Source organism: Puma concolor, chromosome A2 (assembly GCF_028749965.1).
Source record: "Puma concolor isolate L17-30 chromosome A2, mPumCon1.1.hap2, whole genome shotgun sequence".
NCBI classification, from domain to species: Eukaryota; Metazoa; Chordata; class Mammalia; order Carnivora; family Felidae; genus Puma; species Puma concolor.
The window spans coordinates 90,998,922-91,018,466 of record NC_141668.1 but is presented as its reverse complement, the minus strand read 5'-3'; the positions used below and the strand labels follow the sequence as shown (position 1 = coordinate 91,018,466).

General features: G+C 40.9%; 1 protein-coding gene across 15 annotated transcripts in view; it reads left to right on the top strand.

Annotated features, from left to right (window-relative positions):
- SRPK2 (SRSF protein kinase 2) overlaps positions 1-19,545 on the top strand; it is a 260,630-nt gene that overhangs the window by 88,613 nt on the left and 152,472 nt on the right. For 4 of the 15 annotated variants that reach the window (XM_086696900.1, XM_086696898.1, XM_086696890.1 and 1 more), the window contains exon 3: positions 11,439-11,502. The exons of 10 other annotated variants lie outside the window; for them this stretch is intronic. In XM_086696900.1, coding sequence (XP_086553026.1) covers positions 11,465-11,502 — 38 coding nt within the window. In that variant the 5' untranslated portion in view covers positions 11,439-11,464. Of the gene's footprint in view, positions 1-11,438; positions 11,503-11,546; positions 12,084-19,545 lie in introns of those variants that run through there. One more of the 15 variants, XM_086696899.1, reaches the window with a different exon arrangement.

Below are 19,545 nucleotides of genomic sequence, written 5' to 3'. Positions count from 1 at the left end.
AGGGAGACACAGAATCCGAAACAGGCTCCAGGCTCTGAGCAGTCAGCACAGAGCCTGATGCGTGGCTTGAACCCACGGACCGCGAGATCATGACCTGAGCCGAAGTCGGCCGCTTAACCGACTGAGCCACCCAGGTGCCCCTAAATTTAATTTTTTAAATGTTAGTGTATTTTTGAGAGAGTGCACAAGCGAGCAAGAGTGGGGGGAGGGGCAGAAAGAGAGGGAGTCTGAATCCGAAGCAGGCTTCCAGCTCCTAGCTGTCAGCACAGAGCCTGACTTGGGGCTCAAACCCACATGCCATGAGATCATGACCTTGAGCCCAAGTTGGACACTTAATTGACTGAGACACCTGGGTTCTCCTTAATCACACTGTTTTGATTACTATAGCTTCATAAGAAGTTTTGAAATCAAGATGTGTGAGTCCTCCAACTTTGTTCTTCTTTTTTCAAGATTGTTTTGGCTATTCAGGGTCCCTTGAATGTCTAAATGAATTTAAGGGTCAGTTTGCCCATTTCTGGAAAAAAAAGGTATTGAGAATTTTTATAGGAATTGTGTGAATCTGTAGATCAATTTGGGGGAATACCGTCATTTTAATAATAATAAGTCTGCCAACTCACGAACACAGGATGCCTTCTCATTTAAGTCTTTAATTTCTATCAACAATGTTTTGTGTTTTTCAGTGCACAAGTCTCTGATTTCCTTTGTTAAATTTATTCCTAAGTATTGCATACTTTTTGATGCTATTGTAAATGGAATTGTTTAGGTCTGGAGGTTTTAGAAAAATTTTTTATATTACTATTTTTTTAATGTTTATTTATTTTGAGAGAGGAGAGAGAGACAGCATGCACACACGCACGCACCCGCAGGGGAGGGGCAGAGAAAGAGAGAATCCCAAATAGGCTCTGTGCTGTCAGTGCAGAGCCTGACATGGGACTCTATCCCATGAACTGTGAGATCATGAGCCAAAATCAAGGGTTGGATGAACAACTGACCGAGCCACCCAGACACTCTGTTTTGGAAATTTATAAACGTCCAAACCTTCAGTTTCCATGCATGTAAAATGGAAATTATGTTAAGTGCCTACCTCTCCAGTTGTTGTGAGTTCATTCATGTAAAGGGCTCAGGTAGGCCAGATGGTTCAAGCTAAATGCTAAATATTAGGCTGTGAACTCCCTGAAGGGAGGAGTTTTGCCCTACATATTTTTTTATTTTTATTTCTTATAATTTTTCTTATTTTTAAAATAATTTTTAAATGTTTATTTTTGAGAGAGAGAGAGAGAGGGAGAGAGAGAGAGAGGGAGGGAGACAGAGAGGCGCTGTCAGCACAGATTCTAATGCGGGGCTTCAGACTTACAAACCATGAGATCATGACCTGAGCTGAAGTTGGACAGTTAACCAACTGAGCCACCCAGGTGCCCCTGCCATACGTGTATATATATATATATTTTTTTTAAGTTTAGGTGTTTATTTTTGGGAGGGGAGGGGCAGAGAGGTAGGAGGATAAAGGATCTGAAGCAGGCTTTGCACTGACAGCAGACAGCTTGATGCAGGGCTTGAACTCACAAACTGTGAGATTATGACCTGAGCAAAAGTCTGATGCTTAACTGACTGAGCCACTCTGGTGCCCCTGCCCTGCGTATTTTTGAGACGTTCTTCCTCCCTCTGCTCGTGTGGCATCTAGTGCAGCACCTGTTGGTGATGAGGGAATGTGGAAGGGTGGACAGATTGGACTGCATCACATCGATTTCAGAATTGCAGTTCTAAAGTTTGAAAGTTAATGTGGATTGGGAGTTAGGGACTCTAATTCCTCCTTATACCTCATATTTTGATATGGCTTGTTTTCTTATACATGTAAATAAGCCTTGTACAATAATTTTACCTCCTCTTAACATAGTGAAATTACTTTTGAAGATGGTTGAACGGCCTTGGTTTACTACAGGAGTCAATAAAAGCAAGCATTTATTGCCTTGGTGAACTCACAGTCCTTTATGTGCCAAAATTGTAAATGAAATTAAAATGTCTTAATTTATGACATTGTAAGCCACAATATTAGAGAACCGAGTAGTTTCACTTGTATATTAATATCTAGTATGAAAAACTGTCTTTTAGTTAGGATTATAAAAATACTTCTTTTTCCGAGTAGTATTCTGTGTTGTAAATTCTAAAATTCATGTATCAGAAAATTGTACAAATGGTATTTATTTTATAAGCGTAAAACAGAGAAAGCTTTAAACTTGATCTCATGGTGAAGGGGGAGGTTGGATCTCACCCTGAGTGTAACAGTTCAGTTATCTAAGAACTTGTGTTACTTCTTAGGTCTCCCCAACAGAGTCAGGGTAAGAGTGTCTTTGTTCTGTTTAGCAGCCTGGATTAACTATTAATGATACTGTGCTGTGGTGAGAAACCTGTAGACAGTTTTCAGGAATTAGTTTCATTACATTTCCTTGCTGATAGAAGACAATGATGGTGATGGTAATAAAATTAAGAATTTATTTAAACATTCATCTTTTCGTATTTTAATACATTTTTGTATTAAGTTGTCCTGGAATTCCTCAATATCAAAATACAAAAGCACTGGTAACAGATACTGTCTGGAGGCCTGTGAAGTCTGAGCACACCCCTGCCATGTCCAGTTGGGTGGTCTGGGGTCTAGGCTGGTGCTGCAGACACAGCCAGGGCACCTGGTTCCTCTTCTCCCTGCCTCTTGCTTGCAGTTGCAGGCTTATGGGGGTAAGTGAGGATGGGAATCCCAGTTTGAGGGGATTGACCTGCTTTTCTTTCTAGAACTTGAAAATCGGGAACAAACTTTTCCTTTTAAACTAATGTTCCTTTTGCGTTATCAGTTGCACTCAGGGTAATTAGTTTAAGAAGTAACAGAAGGAAAAGTATTGCCTCTAGTAAATGAAATTTCTGATTAGTGGCAGCAGCAGCTACCTTGAAAGTTCAAATCGAAACCTAGCCAGCTGGAGACCACCTCCTTCCCCTCCTTGTCCCCGCCCCCTCCCACCCCCACCCCTTTGTGGAGTTTGGAGTGAACACAGTGTAGTCCGCTGGCCCATCACCCTGTTCAGAAGGCAGGATACTGGAAAAAGTCTCCTTTTAAGGAAGGGGTGAAATTGGGACTTTTATCTTGAAAAATAAAATGATTCTGAAAGTAAGCTTATTTTATTTATCAAAATTTGAATTCTAATGAAAAATAAGTACTGAATATTAGAATGAACAAAGAATGCATCAAGTGTTGATTGTTTTGGCATATATTTTTGTACTAAATTTTGTGTAATAACTTGATTGGATATCTTATAATTTATAATGCAATTATAACGAAGGACATTTTTGCAGACTCTTCAAGAGTTTTATTATCTTCCCCGTTAGTCACTGATAATCATTCTTTTTTTTAATTTTTTTTTCCAACGTTTTTATTTATTTTTGGGACAGAGAGAGACAGAGCATGAACGGGGGAGGGGCAGAGAGAGAGGGAGACACAGAATCGGAAACAGGCTCCAGGCTCTGAGCCATCAGCCCAGAGCCCGACGCGGGGCTCGAACTCACGGACCGCGAGATCGTGACCTGGCTGAAGTCGGACGCTTAACCAACTGCACCACCCAGGCGCCCCAATAATTGCCATTCTTGAGACACTTAGCATATTATTGTCCTTGTTGATTTTTCTCATCAATTACTGACCTTCCTGACTCCTTCTGTAGCCTCATTTGGGATTCTAACATTTCGTGAGTGTCTTCAGCCAGCCTTGTCAAATGTTGCATGTTTTGGAACGTATTTTCAGTTTTCACTTTGTTTTGGGTTTACATCTTATTTGAATTGTTGTTGGACTGTATGACCATCAGTGTGAAAGAGAGAAAGAAGGGGTTTGATGGATGGAGATGGAGACTGGGAATAACCAGGGACAGTTGTTTGAATGGCCATTTCGTTAATGATTGCTTTTGTTTGCACAGTTTTTGCTTTTCTCTGTGTTCTTCTAACAGAAGGCTTGAATAATGAATGCTGGGACGGCAAGGACTCATTTTTACACCCGACTGCCTTCATGGTGTTGGTCAGTTCATCACTGACCTTCCTAGACGTCTCAGAGTGCTTGCTTTACTCCTGCTCCTTTATGAAGGGTCTCTTATGTGCCCGTCTCTTGAATTTTGGGTCAGGAACTCAATACTTGGTCCCAGAGGGTATTATCAGGGATTGACACTTGGGCCAGAAAAGCTGCTGCAGCCCCTGGTTTGCATTTACATGGGAGCCCCGTAGAGATACTTGCAGGCTTAAGTTGGAGACACCAAGAGAGAAGGCCGTAAGCATGCATGGTTGAGGCAGTAGGATCTGTGAACATGAGAAACAGAGAGAAGCAGTTAATTGGTAGTGACAGGAGAAATGGAATTAGGGTCAGAGAGGTGTTGAGTCCCCAGAATGGTGAAGCATTAAGGTGGAGAGCAATCCCTCTGAACACTTGGTAACATGAACTGAGTATCAAGAGCTGTTAAGAACAGATAAATGCCTCCACAGGCCTCACAGCCAGAATCTTGTTCTGTTCTTAACTTTTAGATGTTTTCTGGCAGTACTGTCTTATCCCCTGAGGTAAACTGAGCACATACCTGTTCCTTGCAGCCTGAAATGGCTCCAAATATACAGATAAAGCATTAATTTAAAATATCCTCTTTCAGGGCGCCTGGGTGGCTCAGTCGGTTAAGGTCTGACTCTGGCTTAGGTCATGATCTCACGGTTCGTGAGTTCGAGCCTCACATCCGGCTCTGTGCTGAGGGCTCGCAGCCTGGGAGCCTGCTTCAGATTCTGTGTCTCCCTCTCTCTCTGCCCCTCCCCTACTCGCACTCTGTTTTTCTTTGTCTCTCAAAAATAAACATTAAAAAAAAAAAAAATCCTCTTCATACCTGAAATAAAATCAGCTTTGTGAATGGTCATGTAAAGAATTTGACAAGAGAGGAGTGCTTGGGGTGGTTCAGTTGGTTGAGTGTCTGACTTTGGCTCTTGTGGTCCATGGGTTTGGGCGTTGCGTCGGACTCTGTGCTGGCAGCTCAGAGCCTGGAGCCTGCTTTGGATTCCGTGTCTGTCTGTCTGTCTCTCTGCCCCTCCCTCGCTAGCACTCTATCTCTCTCTCAGAAATAAAAATAAACATTAAAAAAAAAAAGCAATTTGGTAAGAGAAATTAAGTTTAGTAAATCTGTTGGAATAGCACCCATGGTAGGTTTAAGAATTTAGGTAGAACTGTCTGCCCACTTATTATATCTTAATTTCCATGTCTTAAAAGGAAGGGTCCCATGTGAGCTTGTGTTGGGCAGGTAGTGATGTAAAGGACATGGGAACATGTCCTCTCCACAGCATCCTGTGTGAGTCTCACACTACTGTTGCTCTTAGGATCCAGGTGGATTCAGGGCTGTGCACCTTTTCTCCCACACTGTCTGATCTTTGAAGCATATCCTTTATTGGACTTGGTTGTTTTTTAAATTGTTTGTTTATTTATTTTGAGAGACAGAATGAGAATGCACATGTGAACAGGGGAGGGGCAGAGAGAAAGAGAGAATAACCACTCTTCCTGGTCTGGGTTCTCAGGGATGGTCTCAGCTCTGGACTCATAGCCCTAAGTGTTCCATGAGTCTTCAAAATCACGTTATTGAGTAGAAAACTAAATATTAGACATAGTAGGCCATTAACCGAAGAGCTAAAAGTGTTCATCTTTGCGAGGGATTTGAGTATCTTTTAAAGTGTGGGTACAATCAGAATAAAAGGTTTTCATTTTATTCTGGATCTGTAGGTTGGATGAAAGAGAATGAGTGGGAGATCCTGGTGAATTGGTTTTTCCTTTTTGGTGTATAATGTGATGAATAGGAAGAGTATGATGTCACAGACCAGTTGGTTTTTAAATTTTAATGTTTGTTTATTTTTGAGAGAGAGAGAGACAGAGACAGAGACAGAGCATGAACAGGGGAGGAGCAGAGAGAGAGGGAGACATAGAATCCGAAGGAGGCTCTCAGGCTGTGAGCTGTCAGCATAGAACCTGATGTGGGGCTTGAACTCATGAACCGTGAGATCATGACCTGAGCAGAAGTTGGACTCTTAACTGACAGGGCCACCCAGGTGCCCCAAGACTGACCAGTTGTTTTATAAATTTTTTTTTTTTCAACGTTTATTTATTTTTGGGACAGAGAGAGACAGAGCATGAACAGGGGAGGGGCAGAGAGAGAGGGAGACACAGAATGGGAAACAGGCTCCAGGCTCTGAGCCATCAGCCCAGAGCCTGATGCGGGGCTCGAACTCACGGACCGCGAGATCGTGACCTGGCTGAAGTCGGACGCTTAACCGACTGCGCCACCCAGGCGCCCCATGACCAGTTGTTTTAATCAAGAAAGCTGACTAATAGTGATGATTTTAATTGATTGGAAATATGAGTAAATAGATTTAGAAGCTGGTTTAAAAAAAATTTTTTAAGTGTACTTATTTATTTTGAGAGCTAGCATGAGCAGGGGAGGGGCAGAGAGGGAGTGAGAATCTCAAGCAGGCCCCAAAGTGTGAACACAGAGCCCAGTGCGGGGCTTGAACTCATGAATGCGAGATCATGACCTGAGCTGAAACTGAGAGTTTGATGCTTAACCGTCTGAGCCACCCAGGTGCCCCTAGAAGCAGGTTTTTTTAAAAAATTTTTTTTTTCAACGTTTATTTATTTTTGTGACAGAGAGAGACAGAGCATGAACGGGGGAGGGGCAGAGAGAGAGGGAGACACAGAATCGGAAACAGGCTCCAGGCTCTGAGCCATCAGCCCAGAGCCTGACGCGGGGCTCGAACTCACGGACCGCGAGATCGTGACCTGGCTGAAGTCGGACGCTCAACCGACTGCGCCAGCCAGGCGCCCCAAGAAGCAGGTTTTAAAGGATGCTGAATGTTCTGCTTGGGTTGCTAGGTCCTTGGAAATTTAGCTGTAGGTCTCAGAAATGGTAGTCTGGGCAAAGGTGAAAAGTGTTATTGCCACCAGTTGTTTATCTTTTTAGCCCTCAAATTTCTTCTTCATAGATTAATGTGGTTCAGCTAAGTGATGACCTCTGAGGACTCTTCTATCTCTGTAGTTGTTTGAATCTCCGATTGAGAAATTGTGTCTGGAAATGTATATTTAAGAATAAGGACACGAAGTTAGCTAGATTGTAACGTTGACTAGGATAGGCTAAGAGGACCATGAAAGAATCAACAAGTAAGTGTAAATTGAAATGAAACTTCAGGTCTCCATTCCTAAAGAAGCCCTGGTCTCGGGGAGTCAGACAAGTAGCGTATATATTTCAGTAATTTTGTCCTGCCGGTGTATGTGATATATAGAAGGACAGCGGAGGTGAGCTGTGTTCTGTCTGGGGTGCAGTCAGAGGGGAGGTGGCACGTGGGCTGAGATTAGAAAAGTGAGTTGGGTGTGCAAGGGAAGCACACTGGGCAGTGGCATCCCAGGGAGGGAAACTGCGTTCTAAGAAAACACTTGGTGGTGTGAGAAAGCATGGTGTGTTTAGGGAATCCCAGAGTAGCACTCAGCAGTCCTGGAACATAAAATAGGTTGGAAGGGGAGAGTCGTGGTAATGATACCCCAAATGAGATAGGGGTGCTAGTCTGGAATCCTTCAAACATTCCAGACTCAGAAGGGCAGTGCTGCTGCTGTTTGGGGAGATGTGAAGGTTCTACATAGGAGATCTTAGACCGGGAAGTTGAAGAGTTTAGGTTTAGATGGTGGGTTCAAGGCATCTAGGGACCATGTAGGTGAAGATGTCTAGGAAGGGTGGAAGGATGCACAGTGCTGAGTTGCAGGAGAGAGTATTGGGCTCGAAGTTCAGGTTTGGTCACCATCAGTGTCCTTTGGTTGTGGATGTCAGGGGAGCAGATTGGAAGAGTCGGTGAGTGAAAAGAGGGTCACGTGAGATAAGTATCTCCTACATTTAAGGTCTGGGTGAAAAAAGATGATCCAGCAAAGAACCTAGAGTTAGGAGGAGAATCAGAACACAAAAACATTAGAAAAACAAAGAAAAACTTAACATTGTCCCATAATGTTATTTAGAAATTAAAAGAACATGATGACAAAAAAAAAATCAACCATAATTTTAAATATGCTTATTCAAACTACACAAGTGCCACTCGTTTATTTTCTTTGTGAAATAAAGAAGTGTGGCCTTAATACTCACTGGCCTGAATGAATAAAGGGGAGACCCTAGATGGGTGAATAAATATGTATTTATGGGGTTGTTACGATGGCCGCTTCGGAAGAACCTGAGGAGTGGTAGTGAAGAGAGTAATTTAGAATTGGTGGGGGTTGATGGGGGTGTAGCATTTTAAAGTGTAACTATGAAAGCAGACTGGATCTCTACATCCGTTCATAGACTGAAATATGTTCTAGAAGGGTCCAAGATTTACATGCAAAGTGAATTATAAAGCGTTATTTGTGGAAAATGGGACGATTTAAAAAAACCGGTGTGGGGAAAGTCTAAATGTGACAGGAAGACCATCATTCATAAAGAGAAAGACCGGTGGACTTAATTGCAAAAAAATGTGAAGGATAGGGTCATAGATACTGTGAATAAAACACAAACTAATTTTGGGGGAATGTTTGTAGTGTGTGTAAGAGAGTGTGGTCACGGTAGATGACGCAAGTGATCAGAGGTTCAGAAGGCTGAGGTCCTTAGCCAAGGGTTTGTGGAAGTCCTACGAACGTGAACATCAAAGCCCCCCGGTACTATGGCAGGTATTGTGGTGGAGTAAGACTCAATGACATGGCTTCTGGGGTTCTCAATGGATGCGGGGAATAATTAGACCACGGATGGTATTGGTAAGGAGGAGTAGGTAGTAGACTAGAAATGGACCTTTTGGGGGGCGCCTGGGTGGCTCAGTTGGTTGAGCTTCCGACTTCAGCTCAGGTCATGATCTCATGGTTTGTGAGTTTGAGCCCCGCATCAGGCTCTGTGCTGACAGCCCGGAGCCTGGAGCCTGCTTCAGATTCTGTGTCTCCCTCTCTCTGCTCCTCCCCCACTTGCACTCCGTCTGTCTGTCTGTCTCTCTCTCTCTCAAAAATAAACATTAAAAAAAAAAAAAAAAAGAAAAAAGAAATGGACCGTATGGGCCTCAGAGGATACAATATTCATGTAGTATTTGTAAACATTCCTGAATGTTTTAGTCCTTCAGGAACTAGAAACATATCTGAAGGTTTGAAGAAAATGTGAAAAACATGTTAGAAACCTGTCCATGTATTACTGGAAACCCTTTTGGCTTGGAGCTCTCAAAGCTTTAACTTTTCTTTCTAATGTTTGTAAGATGGGCATACACTTCCTGAGAACTGTGTGGTTTAAATTGGGTGTCTTTCAGCTTATGTGCACAGATGATCTGCACACTGAAGGGTGAATCTTTTGTCTTTTTGGAATGAACAATTACCATGATGAAGAAGGATTCAAGTGTAACCTCATTTCTGACATGGCTAGTTGATAAACTGAGAATTACACGGGGAGACTGAGATACAGATTAAAGTTAAATTTCCACATAAAATCAAACTATAGTGATAAAAAGCTGCATGTTGATGTTGATAGTAAGGAGAAAGTAGATCAAAACTGTGGACAAGCTCTTTAAAATAGGACAGACCTAGTATACCTCATTAACTCCTTCAACAAATATTTATTTAGGATTACTGTCCTTTGCTAGGCACTACTTAGCAGCAGACACAGGGCTTACTATATGGCAGGCACAACACTACATCTACATGACTTTCATGGATTACCGTATTTCATACCGCTCACAACAGCCCTTTATGAGCAGTTGCTATCCCCATTTTATAGGAGAGGAGATAGAGGCTTTTAGAGAGTCTCATTAATTTCCCCAAGGTCATAGGGCTGTTAAAAATGCTGGAGGAGCCTGCCTTCAGATCCAAGGCTGCTGGTGGCCAAGGCTGAGCTCTTCTTAAACACTGCTCTTTTTAAACCGGCGGGAGGGGCATTACTGAGCATGCTCTGTGGCACCCGGTGCCAGACTCTGTAATCCACGTAAGAATCCTCGAGGTAAGTTTCAGTATCATCATCTCGTCTTAACCACTGTGCTATGTGCTCTCCCCAGTGGTTAGGTAGTTTGGCCAGAGCTGTGGTAGATTCTGTTCTCTAAACGGACGTTCATGCCAGCTTTATAGTGCCCATTGGATGAAGTTGTAAGCTTAAACAATTCGGAAATCCCTTATTTTAACAACATTGAAAAAGATATTTCTGAACAGGTCCATTGTATCTTATGCAACTAATTTTTATTCCCTTTTCCTATTCCTTTGATTTCTGTAGTCAAGATTCTTAGAAATTAAAATGTGTTTTACCCCTAAGAAAAAAAATACCCTGAAACTGTTAGCTCTACTTTGATATCCTGAGACTGCCTATAGCAGTATGTCAGTGGCCAGGTGTTTTATTTTTGGTATGTGAACTTTTTATTATGCATGGGAATAGGAGTGGGAAGACAGCTTTGCGTGTGAAATAGTTTGGGTAATGGGATCATGTTAGTTTTATTCACGTAAAATTACGTGCTTTTCGGTCAGTCATTAGTATTTTTAAAGGAAATGTGTTAGGTTTTATTTTCCTTCTCTTTTCCTTCTCCCTTTTATTTTTACCTCTCCTTTGCTTTTGGTCTGTTATCTCTGTCTCTTTTTTTTTCTTTTCCTCCAAATCAGTATCAGCAATTATCTTTTAATTAAATTGAATTGGCGCTTACATTTCTGTTGCAGATGGCATTGTCAGTCCTTTCCTAAAAGGACAAGTATATTATCTGCTCGGTAACTGGGTGTTGCTGTTCACTTGTGCTGTACTGCGAAGGAGGAGGGGAGCATTAAGGTGTAAAATACAAGTCTTTTTCTGAAGGAGTTAAGGACAAGATGTTAAACACATTCTTTAAAGACGGTCAAGAAATTCTAAGAAAGGTTAAAAAAATTTTGATCTATAAATTGGGGTTCTGGTTTAATATTTCATTCTTAAGTGACAAAAATGATTCACTGAGCCATATTTTTCAGGGCTGGTGAAATAGAAGTAGCCCAGGGTTGCACATCTGTTCTTTACAGCCTGTAACTTTATTATCCAGGCTTCTCAGATTATCCAGTGTATCCAGTCCAGTTGTGAGCATTTCTTGTTTGTATTTTAATTTGCTGCATTTGAAATCTTCTTGCAGGGCCATGCTGGTTCTACCTTAAAAAAGAAAACACCCCTCCGCTTAAAAGAAATGGTACTTCCTGCTTTCATAAACAGTCATGTGCATAGTTTAGCAAGGCCTGGTGCCTCTGGAGCTTTTCCCTTTATAGCACCATCGAATCCCAGTCCTAACAGAAGTACTGCGAATCTTGTGGCCTCTTTTTGAACAAAAGGGATCAGAGACGAAAAATCTGTTGATATAAAGCTTGAAAGCAAGAGCAGGCAATCTTGGTTGTGAATATTTTCTGATTTTTCCAGAAATCAAGCAGAAGATTGAGCTGCTGATGTCAGTTAACTCTGAGAAGTCGTCCTCTTCAGAAAGGTACAGCTACATCTCTTGCATGAACAATTAATGGTGTAGCATTGCTAAGAAACAAGCAGGACGTATTTTTTTCTTGTCAAGTTTGCTGTATAACGTATCGTACTGCATGCCGGTCATTGTGCTGTGTCGAAGATGTGTATTTGGGCAGGCTGTTCTGCTTTTACAAAGGGTAATTGATTTTTTAAAAAATAGTGAAGCTTAATCAGCTGCAGCATGCACACCATCGCACAGCAGAGCGCTAGTTCATGTGTGACAGCTGTTGAAGCCTTTAAAAAATAATTTACTTCGCTACAAAACAAAAATCTTGCTTTCTTTAAGGAAATATTAGTATTAGATTTTCTTCCTATGTTTGGAGATGGTTGCTACACAAAATCACATTGTTTGTAAGATCTAGGTTAAAAATACTTGGCTTTTGGTGTAATAAATATTTTCTTATATGGAAAGGGAGTGCCATTTGTAAATAGCTTAGGAATTGCAAACCCACAGATTAGTCACATTCTGAAAGAGAGATATGATGCTTCTTCAAGTCTGTGCTAGGAAATGGAACAGTCACTGCATGCAGTAATGGTTCATGCCTGCAGGTAAGGACAAAATGACTCAGAAGTATTTTTAAAGCAATTATTTTGTCTGTCAATCAAATGATTATACCTGTAAGGAGATATTTCCTTAAAATGGCTATTTTACTTAATAAGTGGAATAAAGGTATTTTTATCTCAAGCCAGAAATGAGGCTAATAATATAGTTGCCTATATTGGTATGTAAATACTGTGTTCACTTCTCTTTGCCAAAATTGTGTATACTACATAATGTTTTAAATGGAGGTTCTTGGGCATATAGTTGATGCTTACCCTTCTCTTGGTTACCTAATAGTTCATATTTTATGTTGATATTTTATATTGAAGGTGTGTTGATTTGTCTCGTCCGTGGTTAGTTTTGAGGTTATCTTTTTCATAGATTTAATATTTAGGAAAATATTATGGATACATGATTTAGTACTTGAGGAAGATAGAGGAAAAGCACTGGGGGAAAAAATGAGGTGAACAGCCTACCATGGTAAAATGGATTTAATTAAAGTACACTAGTGTATGGAGGACATGATCTGATGGCAAAATGATGACATTAAATCGATTTATTAGTGTAATTAGGGGAAAGACTTCTGGTTATAATTTAGGGCATTACAAATAAGATGTTAACTGCTTTCTTTAGAAATTGAAAATAGAAAAATTTCTTCACATTTGTGTTTATTTTCACGTAGCTTCTAACTCCTGGTTTGTGGCTAGCCATCCGAGTTTTTAAACATTCTGTTTGCTGAGATGAAAAACAATCTTCAGCCTTGTGAATGTTCAGCCAGTAAAATGGTGGTGTTGGGAAGGGGAGAGGGTGGTGGTGTAAATAGTGAGCGGTCCGGGCGCCAACTGTGATGTTGGAGTTCTGTTACCAGGGAAGAGCATTCTCAATGGGATGGCAGCAATGATTATGTTAGCTTTTTTGAGTAGCATGAATTCTCTATTGATAAATTGGATGTTGAACAGTATGGAAGAATATTAGAAACAAGTTAGGAATGGATGAGGTTTCTCTAGTTAAAGGAAAGATTCTAAAATATTTTGGTGATTACATTTACTTATTATTATTATAACAATAATAATTTATTATTTTTTAAATCTTTATACCTAAGATCCTGTAGTTAAATTTGATGCAAACAGAGGATGCATGTGGTCATGGTTTTAAAGTTCAGAAACCAGCCACTATGCTTGTGACAGCTTTATACAGTTTTACCAGAGCTTGCTTGCTTTGTTTGTTATTCTTTTGGGGGTGCTTAGACATATATATGGCAGTTGTGATATGCTGACTTAATGGGTGATAAATCTAATTTATGGGTCAGCCAACACTTTGCAAACATAGAAGTTGTTTCATTAATGTAAATACATTAAAAATAGAAGTTACTTCTTTTTTCTTCTCTTTGTAAAAGGCATACAGTGACGAGTAGTCAAATGATTTGTCTTTTCAATGTGTTTCAAAGAATTTGAAAAGCAAGAATGTAAAGTTAAAAAAAATTCATAGCCTAGTAGTGCTATATCCTGCTCACGCATTTCTATCGTATCATGTAACATTACCATCACATTTTTCATTCAATTCCTTGTTCACAGGTTACTTAATTTTAAAAGTCTTCGACTTTTTTTTTTTTTTTTTTTTTTTTTAATTTAGCTGTTAGAGTCAAGGCCTGAATTCAGCTATTTGGGATTTACATATGGTCAGTATTCCACATGGTTTTTTGGGTAGGAATGATGAAGAAACCCTGCTTCTTTAAAAGAGGGGAGAAGTTGCTTTGCAAGAAACCAAAACTTACCATTTGGCACAAATGATTTCATTCACTGTCTGCAGGATAGAATGATCTTTTGATATTTCAGACCACTGAGTGGAGTGGAAATGCAACATTTTTATAAGTAAAAATATAACTGTAAACAGCAGTGTGATGTTCCTAATAATTCTTCCATCTCCTATTTTTAACCCATTTAGTGAGAATTGCTAGTCCTGTGTGACAGCTAGTATTGGTTGAATTAATTCTTGCTCAGACAGTTTTGTAAAACGGGAGAAACAAAACAAAAAATAAATTTATTTCTGTAGACTTAGGGTTCTTCATTGAAAAATACGAATACGATTTGAAGCAGTATATGGAATTTTGAAAATTGTTTTGGAACCTAAATTAGAAAATATGTTTTCTTAATGGATCTCAATACCACCTTGAGATTTAAGATTGTATTTTTACCTTTAAAAGAAGAGTGGAGATCCATCTAAATGTTCTTTTGTAGGGGAGGTGGGGAGTACTGTTCAGAATGGCTGACTCAGGGGACAAAGTCCAGTGGGGTGACAGAAAGTTATAATTCTATTTTTTGGTTTTATATTTCAGAGAAAGGGGAAAATGTCAACTTACTCAATTATTAAATTAAGGACAGAGAATATTATTAAATGAATTAAAAAGACAAAAACAAATGATGCCTGATTTGTATGTTATTACCAGCTAAGAGGAACACGTATCCGTTGCAAGAGAGCCCCCTTCTGCAGATTTTAGGAGCGTATCCTACTATGAGTATTTGCTTTTTAATTGCTGCCTGTTGAATGAATGAATGTATTCATCTTAAACATGGTAGTGACAGGGCCAGGCACAGTTTTACTTCCTCACCTACCCCCATTTAATGAAAAAAAGAAAGCTGTGAACATTTATTTGATATAAAAACTAGGTTTTCAAGTTTTTGTTTCTTCTTGACTTAACCATAACACTTCTGGGATTTGGAAATTTACGGAGTGGAGTAGGTGGGAAAGAGGAGGAAAAGGAGTAGTAATCATGATAATATCTAGAAAAAAGATAATCATTTCTTAAACATTTCCACATGCAAGTTTTAAGTGAGGAGAGAGAGTGAGTGAGTGTGTGTGTGTGTGTGTGTGTGTGTGTGTGTGTGTGTGTGTGTGTCTGCCTGCCTGCCTGCCTGCCTGCCTGCTGTGGGGAAGACTCTGGCAAATCAACCTCAAAAGATCCTGAGTGAGCAGAAGGCTCTTTGCTCTATTAAAATTTTGGACAAACTGTGTTGCTACTTCTTCAGTGAACTCATGAACAAAATTGGACAATTCTTTTATCAGTGAGAAGAGTTGAGCCCAGAGTGCTCAGAGAGAGGATTCCCAGTGTTTCCGGGCTGACTCCAGGGAGGCCTGTGGAGTTTGTGAGGGGAAGGAAGGTCTCGAGAAGCTGGGGAACCTATGTTCACACAAAGCTTTGGCCACATTTGCTCTTGTGAAATGTAAATGTTGTTGTAATTAATAAAGTTCACAGTCAGTCAAAAGTTGTTGTAATTAATAAAGTTCACAGTCAGTCAAAAGTTAACTAAGTAGCAGTGCCTACTATTGTATTTTCTCAGGTAACAGATAATAAAAGGATAATTTCGCACTTGCATGAGAGAGAGAGAGAGAGGGAGAGAGGTTGAGAGAGAAAGAGATATTTTGGTGATTAAAGGGGTCTTTATCCTGGAAGAGATAGGAAGTGCAAGCCTGGATCATTAGCATCCCACTTGAACTTAGAAATTGCTAGCTGCCTTTTTTTCAGGAGGAGAGAGAAAGGAAGAGGGAGAAAGTATCATAAAAATATTGGGGCGCCTGGGTGGCGCAGTCGGTTAAGCATCCGACTTCAGCCAGGTCACGATCTCGCGGTCCGGGAGTTCGAGCCCCGCGTCAGGCTCTGGGCTGATGGCTCAGAGCCTGGAGCCTGTTTCCGATTCTGTGTCTCCCTCTCTCTCTGCCCCTCCCCCGTTCATGCTCTGTCTCTCTCTGTCCCAGGGATAGATAAATGTTGAAAAAAAAAAAAAAAAAAAAGAGCTTTAAAAATATTTATGCTCTGGCCTATATCCTGCCAATGCTGTGTAAACAGGATTGGTAAGAAAGGTTAGAGATTGTTGCCCCTACCCCAGTACAAGAGGGGCATTTGAAACACATAAAGAACCTGTGCTGTTTTTGTGTGTGTATTTTAATTCTTTTCTTATTTTGGAGCCTCTTAAGTGAAAGAAAAAAGGGCATATGATAATGATGCGTGGTGGCAGAAAGCAAAAAGAGAAGCCTGGAAGAATAAGGGGAATGGGAAGGAAGACAAAAACATCAGGATGGGACCACCTGGAGAAAGAAGTAAGTGTAGGATATTTGGTGGAAAAGGATCCAGGACCAAGGCGTCTTTTATTTGCTCTTATGTTGAACGTATTTTCCTCCATGTCTCTATGGTGTGAACTAAGAACAGTCATGGAGGATAGCCAAATTTTATTAAAAATTCCCTCTTCTGGGGCGCCTGGCTGGCTCACTCAGTAGGTCGAGATGCGACTTTGATCTCAGGGTTGTAAGTTTGAGCTCCATTGTTGGGTGTAGAGATTACTTAAAAATAAACAAATAAATCTTAAAAAAAAAAAAAAATTCCTCTTCATTGTAGTGAAGAGGCAGAGGTAGTTAGTGGTGACGGCTTCTCCCTTGCTCATGCTCACCTCCGCCTCTGTCTGTGTTTGCGGGTGTACTTGAGAACCACTTTCTCTGAGGGGTTAGAAGAGATGACCGTGGCTGGTTGTGTTTTCTCCCTCCGCTCAGTCCTTATGCTTTCTGCTGTTTTCATTTAATTTTTAGTAATGTGTTTATTGAAGATATATATGGGAAAGTGCACAGATGATAGATCATTAAGAAATCCAATTATTTTTTCTCTTTTGTTGTTTATGTTTTATGTGTTGTATCTAAGAAACCCTTGCTAAGCCCAAGGTCACTATGATTTTCTGCTAGGCTTACCTAAAAAAAGTTTTTGACTTTTAATATTTTAAGACTTTGATTCATTTTGGGTCTTTTTAAATTTTATTTGTTTATTTAGAGAGAGTGTGTGTGCACACTTGAACGGGAGAGGGGCAGAGAAAGAGAGAGAGAGAGAGAGAGAGAGGATCCCAAACAGGCTCTGCACTGTCAGCACACAGTCCGATGCGGGGCTTGAACTCGTGAACCGTGAGTTCATGACCTGAGGCCCAAATCGGGTGCTTAACCGACTGAGCCACCCAGGCTTGGGTCACCCTATCTTGGGTCTTACTTAGTATTAAGATAAAGATGAGGTTATTTCCACATCTGACTGTTCAGTTATATCTGCCCTTGAGCATTACGTGCAAATAGAAACCCTCCGTACATGCGTTACGTTGCGCTACGCTCATGTTTGTGTGCAGCAGCGGCAGTTAGTTCCGTCTCCTTGCTGTGCGGTATTCACTTGAATGTGCCTCGCTTTATGTATCCATTCTACTACTGATGGGCATGCGGGACGTCTGCAGTTTGTTAGGATTGCCGCTCCTGTGAGCATTTGTACACCTGTCTTCTGGGGAGTGGATCTATGCGTGCACTTCTGCCCTGTGTGTACCTGGGAGCACAGTTGCTAAGTGTTAGCGGACACTGCCAATTTTCCAAAGTGAATGTGCTAGTCTGCACTCACACCAGCCTGCCCCAGGTCCTTGTTCGCTTGGTACGGCGCATATCCTTTACCTCTGCCTTCCCTTGTCTTTTCCCTTCCCCTTTTCTTTCTCTCTGTTAGAATACTGATGGGTCAGGGGCCTGGGTGGCTCAGTCAGTTAAGCATTTGACTCTGGATTTCGGCACAGGTCATGATCTCACAGTTTGTGAGTTCAAGCCCCGCATCAAACGCAGCTCCACAGAGCCTGCTTGGGATTCTCTCCTTCTCTCTCTGCCCCTCCCCTCCCCTCTCTGTCTCTGAAAATAAATACAATAAACTTAAAAAAGAAGAATTCTGATAAGTGTGCCAGTGTGAACAGGCAGAATTAGATGCAGATAAGGGCAGAATTTTTGAGGAGAAGTAGATGCAGATAAGGGACTGTTTCTGAGTACCAGCTTTCATGAAGGAGATCAGAGTTAAAAGTTGAGACCAAATGGGAACCAGCCACGAAGTGTAGTCAGTCATCTGAGGTACTGCCCTCCCACTGACTGATTCGGAACTGGATCCGAGAGGCCACAGCTGTTACCATTAGTTTCCAGACTTGGTTTGAATACCAAAATTATTTCTTTATTTAAGCCTTATTAGAAGCCTGTCATGCAAAACAGAAAAGAAAAGCTTGGGGTGAGAACCAGGGAAGTAATCTGGGCCTCAGTTTTGGTGCTCAGCCATCCCATCCTTGAGAGCCCTTCCGTCGACCTCCAGTCTTCTTAAACCCTTCAGGTGGACCACCTTGGGTCTGACCAGGAAATTATGACATTTTTGATATGTCCCAATCAAAAATAAATTTTTTTTTAATGTTTGTTTATTTTTGAGAGAGAGAGAGGAGACAGAGTGCGAGCAGGGGAGGGGCCTAGAGAGAGGGAGACCCAGAATCTGAAGCAGGCTCCAGGCTCTGAGCTGTCAGCACAGAGCCCGATGTGGCGCTTGAACGAACTCTCGAACAGTGAGATCATGACCTGAACCAAGGTCGAATGCTTAACTGAGCCAACCCAGGCACCCCTATATGTTCCAATCTTATATCAACTTTTTATAGTGTTAAATTTGTAGAGTGTTACATTTCATATTGTTCATAGTCTCTAAGATTTCAGTATCGTATGTCTGAATAAAATTGTACTAGTGTCTTTTAATTTCTGTTAGGAAAACAAAACAAACCTGGACAATTAGCTGAGCTTCCTTCCTGTTGGTCATTACTTATGTGGTCTAGATGCAGTAATTTCTAGGTTATTTTGTTTGTTACCAACTTAAACTTTGATTCTGACACTTCTTTGGAGGGTTGCCACATCACAGCCTGCACAGACCTTTCAGAACACCAGTCTGCTCAGGCCAGGTCACTCTCCACTTTACATACCCTTCAGCCCTCTTCCCACTGTTCTTGGCATAAAGGAAAACTCTGTATCTGGGTCACTGAGCACCCACATTCTCCATCCCAACCGCAGACTCCTCTGACTCCAGTCCTGTCTCTCTTGCTTTGCTCTTTCGCTGCTCCTATCCTTCCCATCTCAAGGAAGCCCTGCCTAGGTCAAATTACACTTGTTATAAGCCCTTCCAGAACCATGTACCTCTCCTTTGTAGCATTTGTCACAGCTGCTGTTTGACAGAGGGGAGTATCAATGACATTTGGTCTACTTACTGGTGTACTATTAGCCCTGACTTACGATCTTAAATATAGAAGTGTTTTCATTAGAGAATATTTTTATATCATCATTTGCAGCTTGCAAATTAGGAACCTTATGGGAAGACCTTTTTTGGTATAGAGGGAGTCATTTATTTTTATGGTATTGTTTTAGATTAATAAAGTATAGCTGTACGTGGTCATAGTTATATATAATCCTATGTTGTCAATTGTAGTCATAAGCTAATTTAACTTGAAGTGTCAAGGTTACAAATCTTAGGTTTTTCTATCACCATAAAAATGCACAGTTTGTTATTACATATATATTTTTTACGTTTGTTACAATGTAAAATGGACATTAAAGTAAATCTGAACGCTTCCCATCTCTTTGCCAAACTGGTAACATCAAACCAGAGCCCTTCATCTC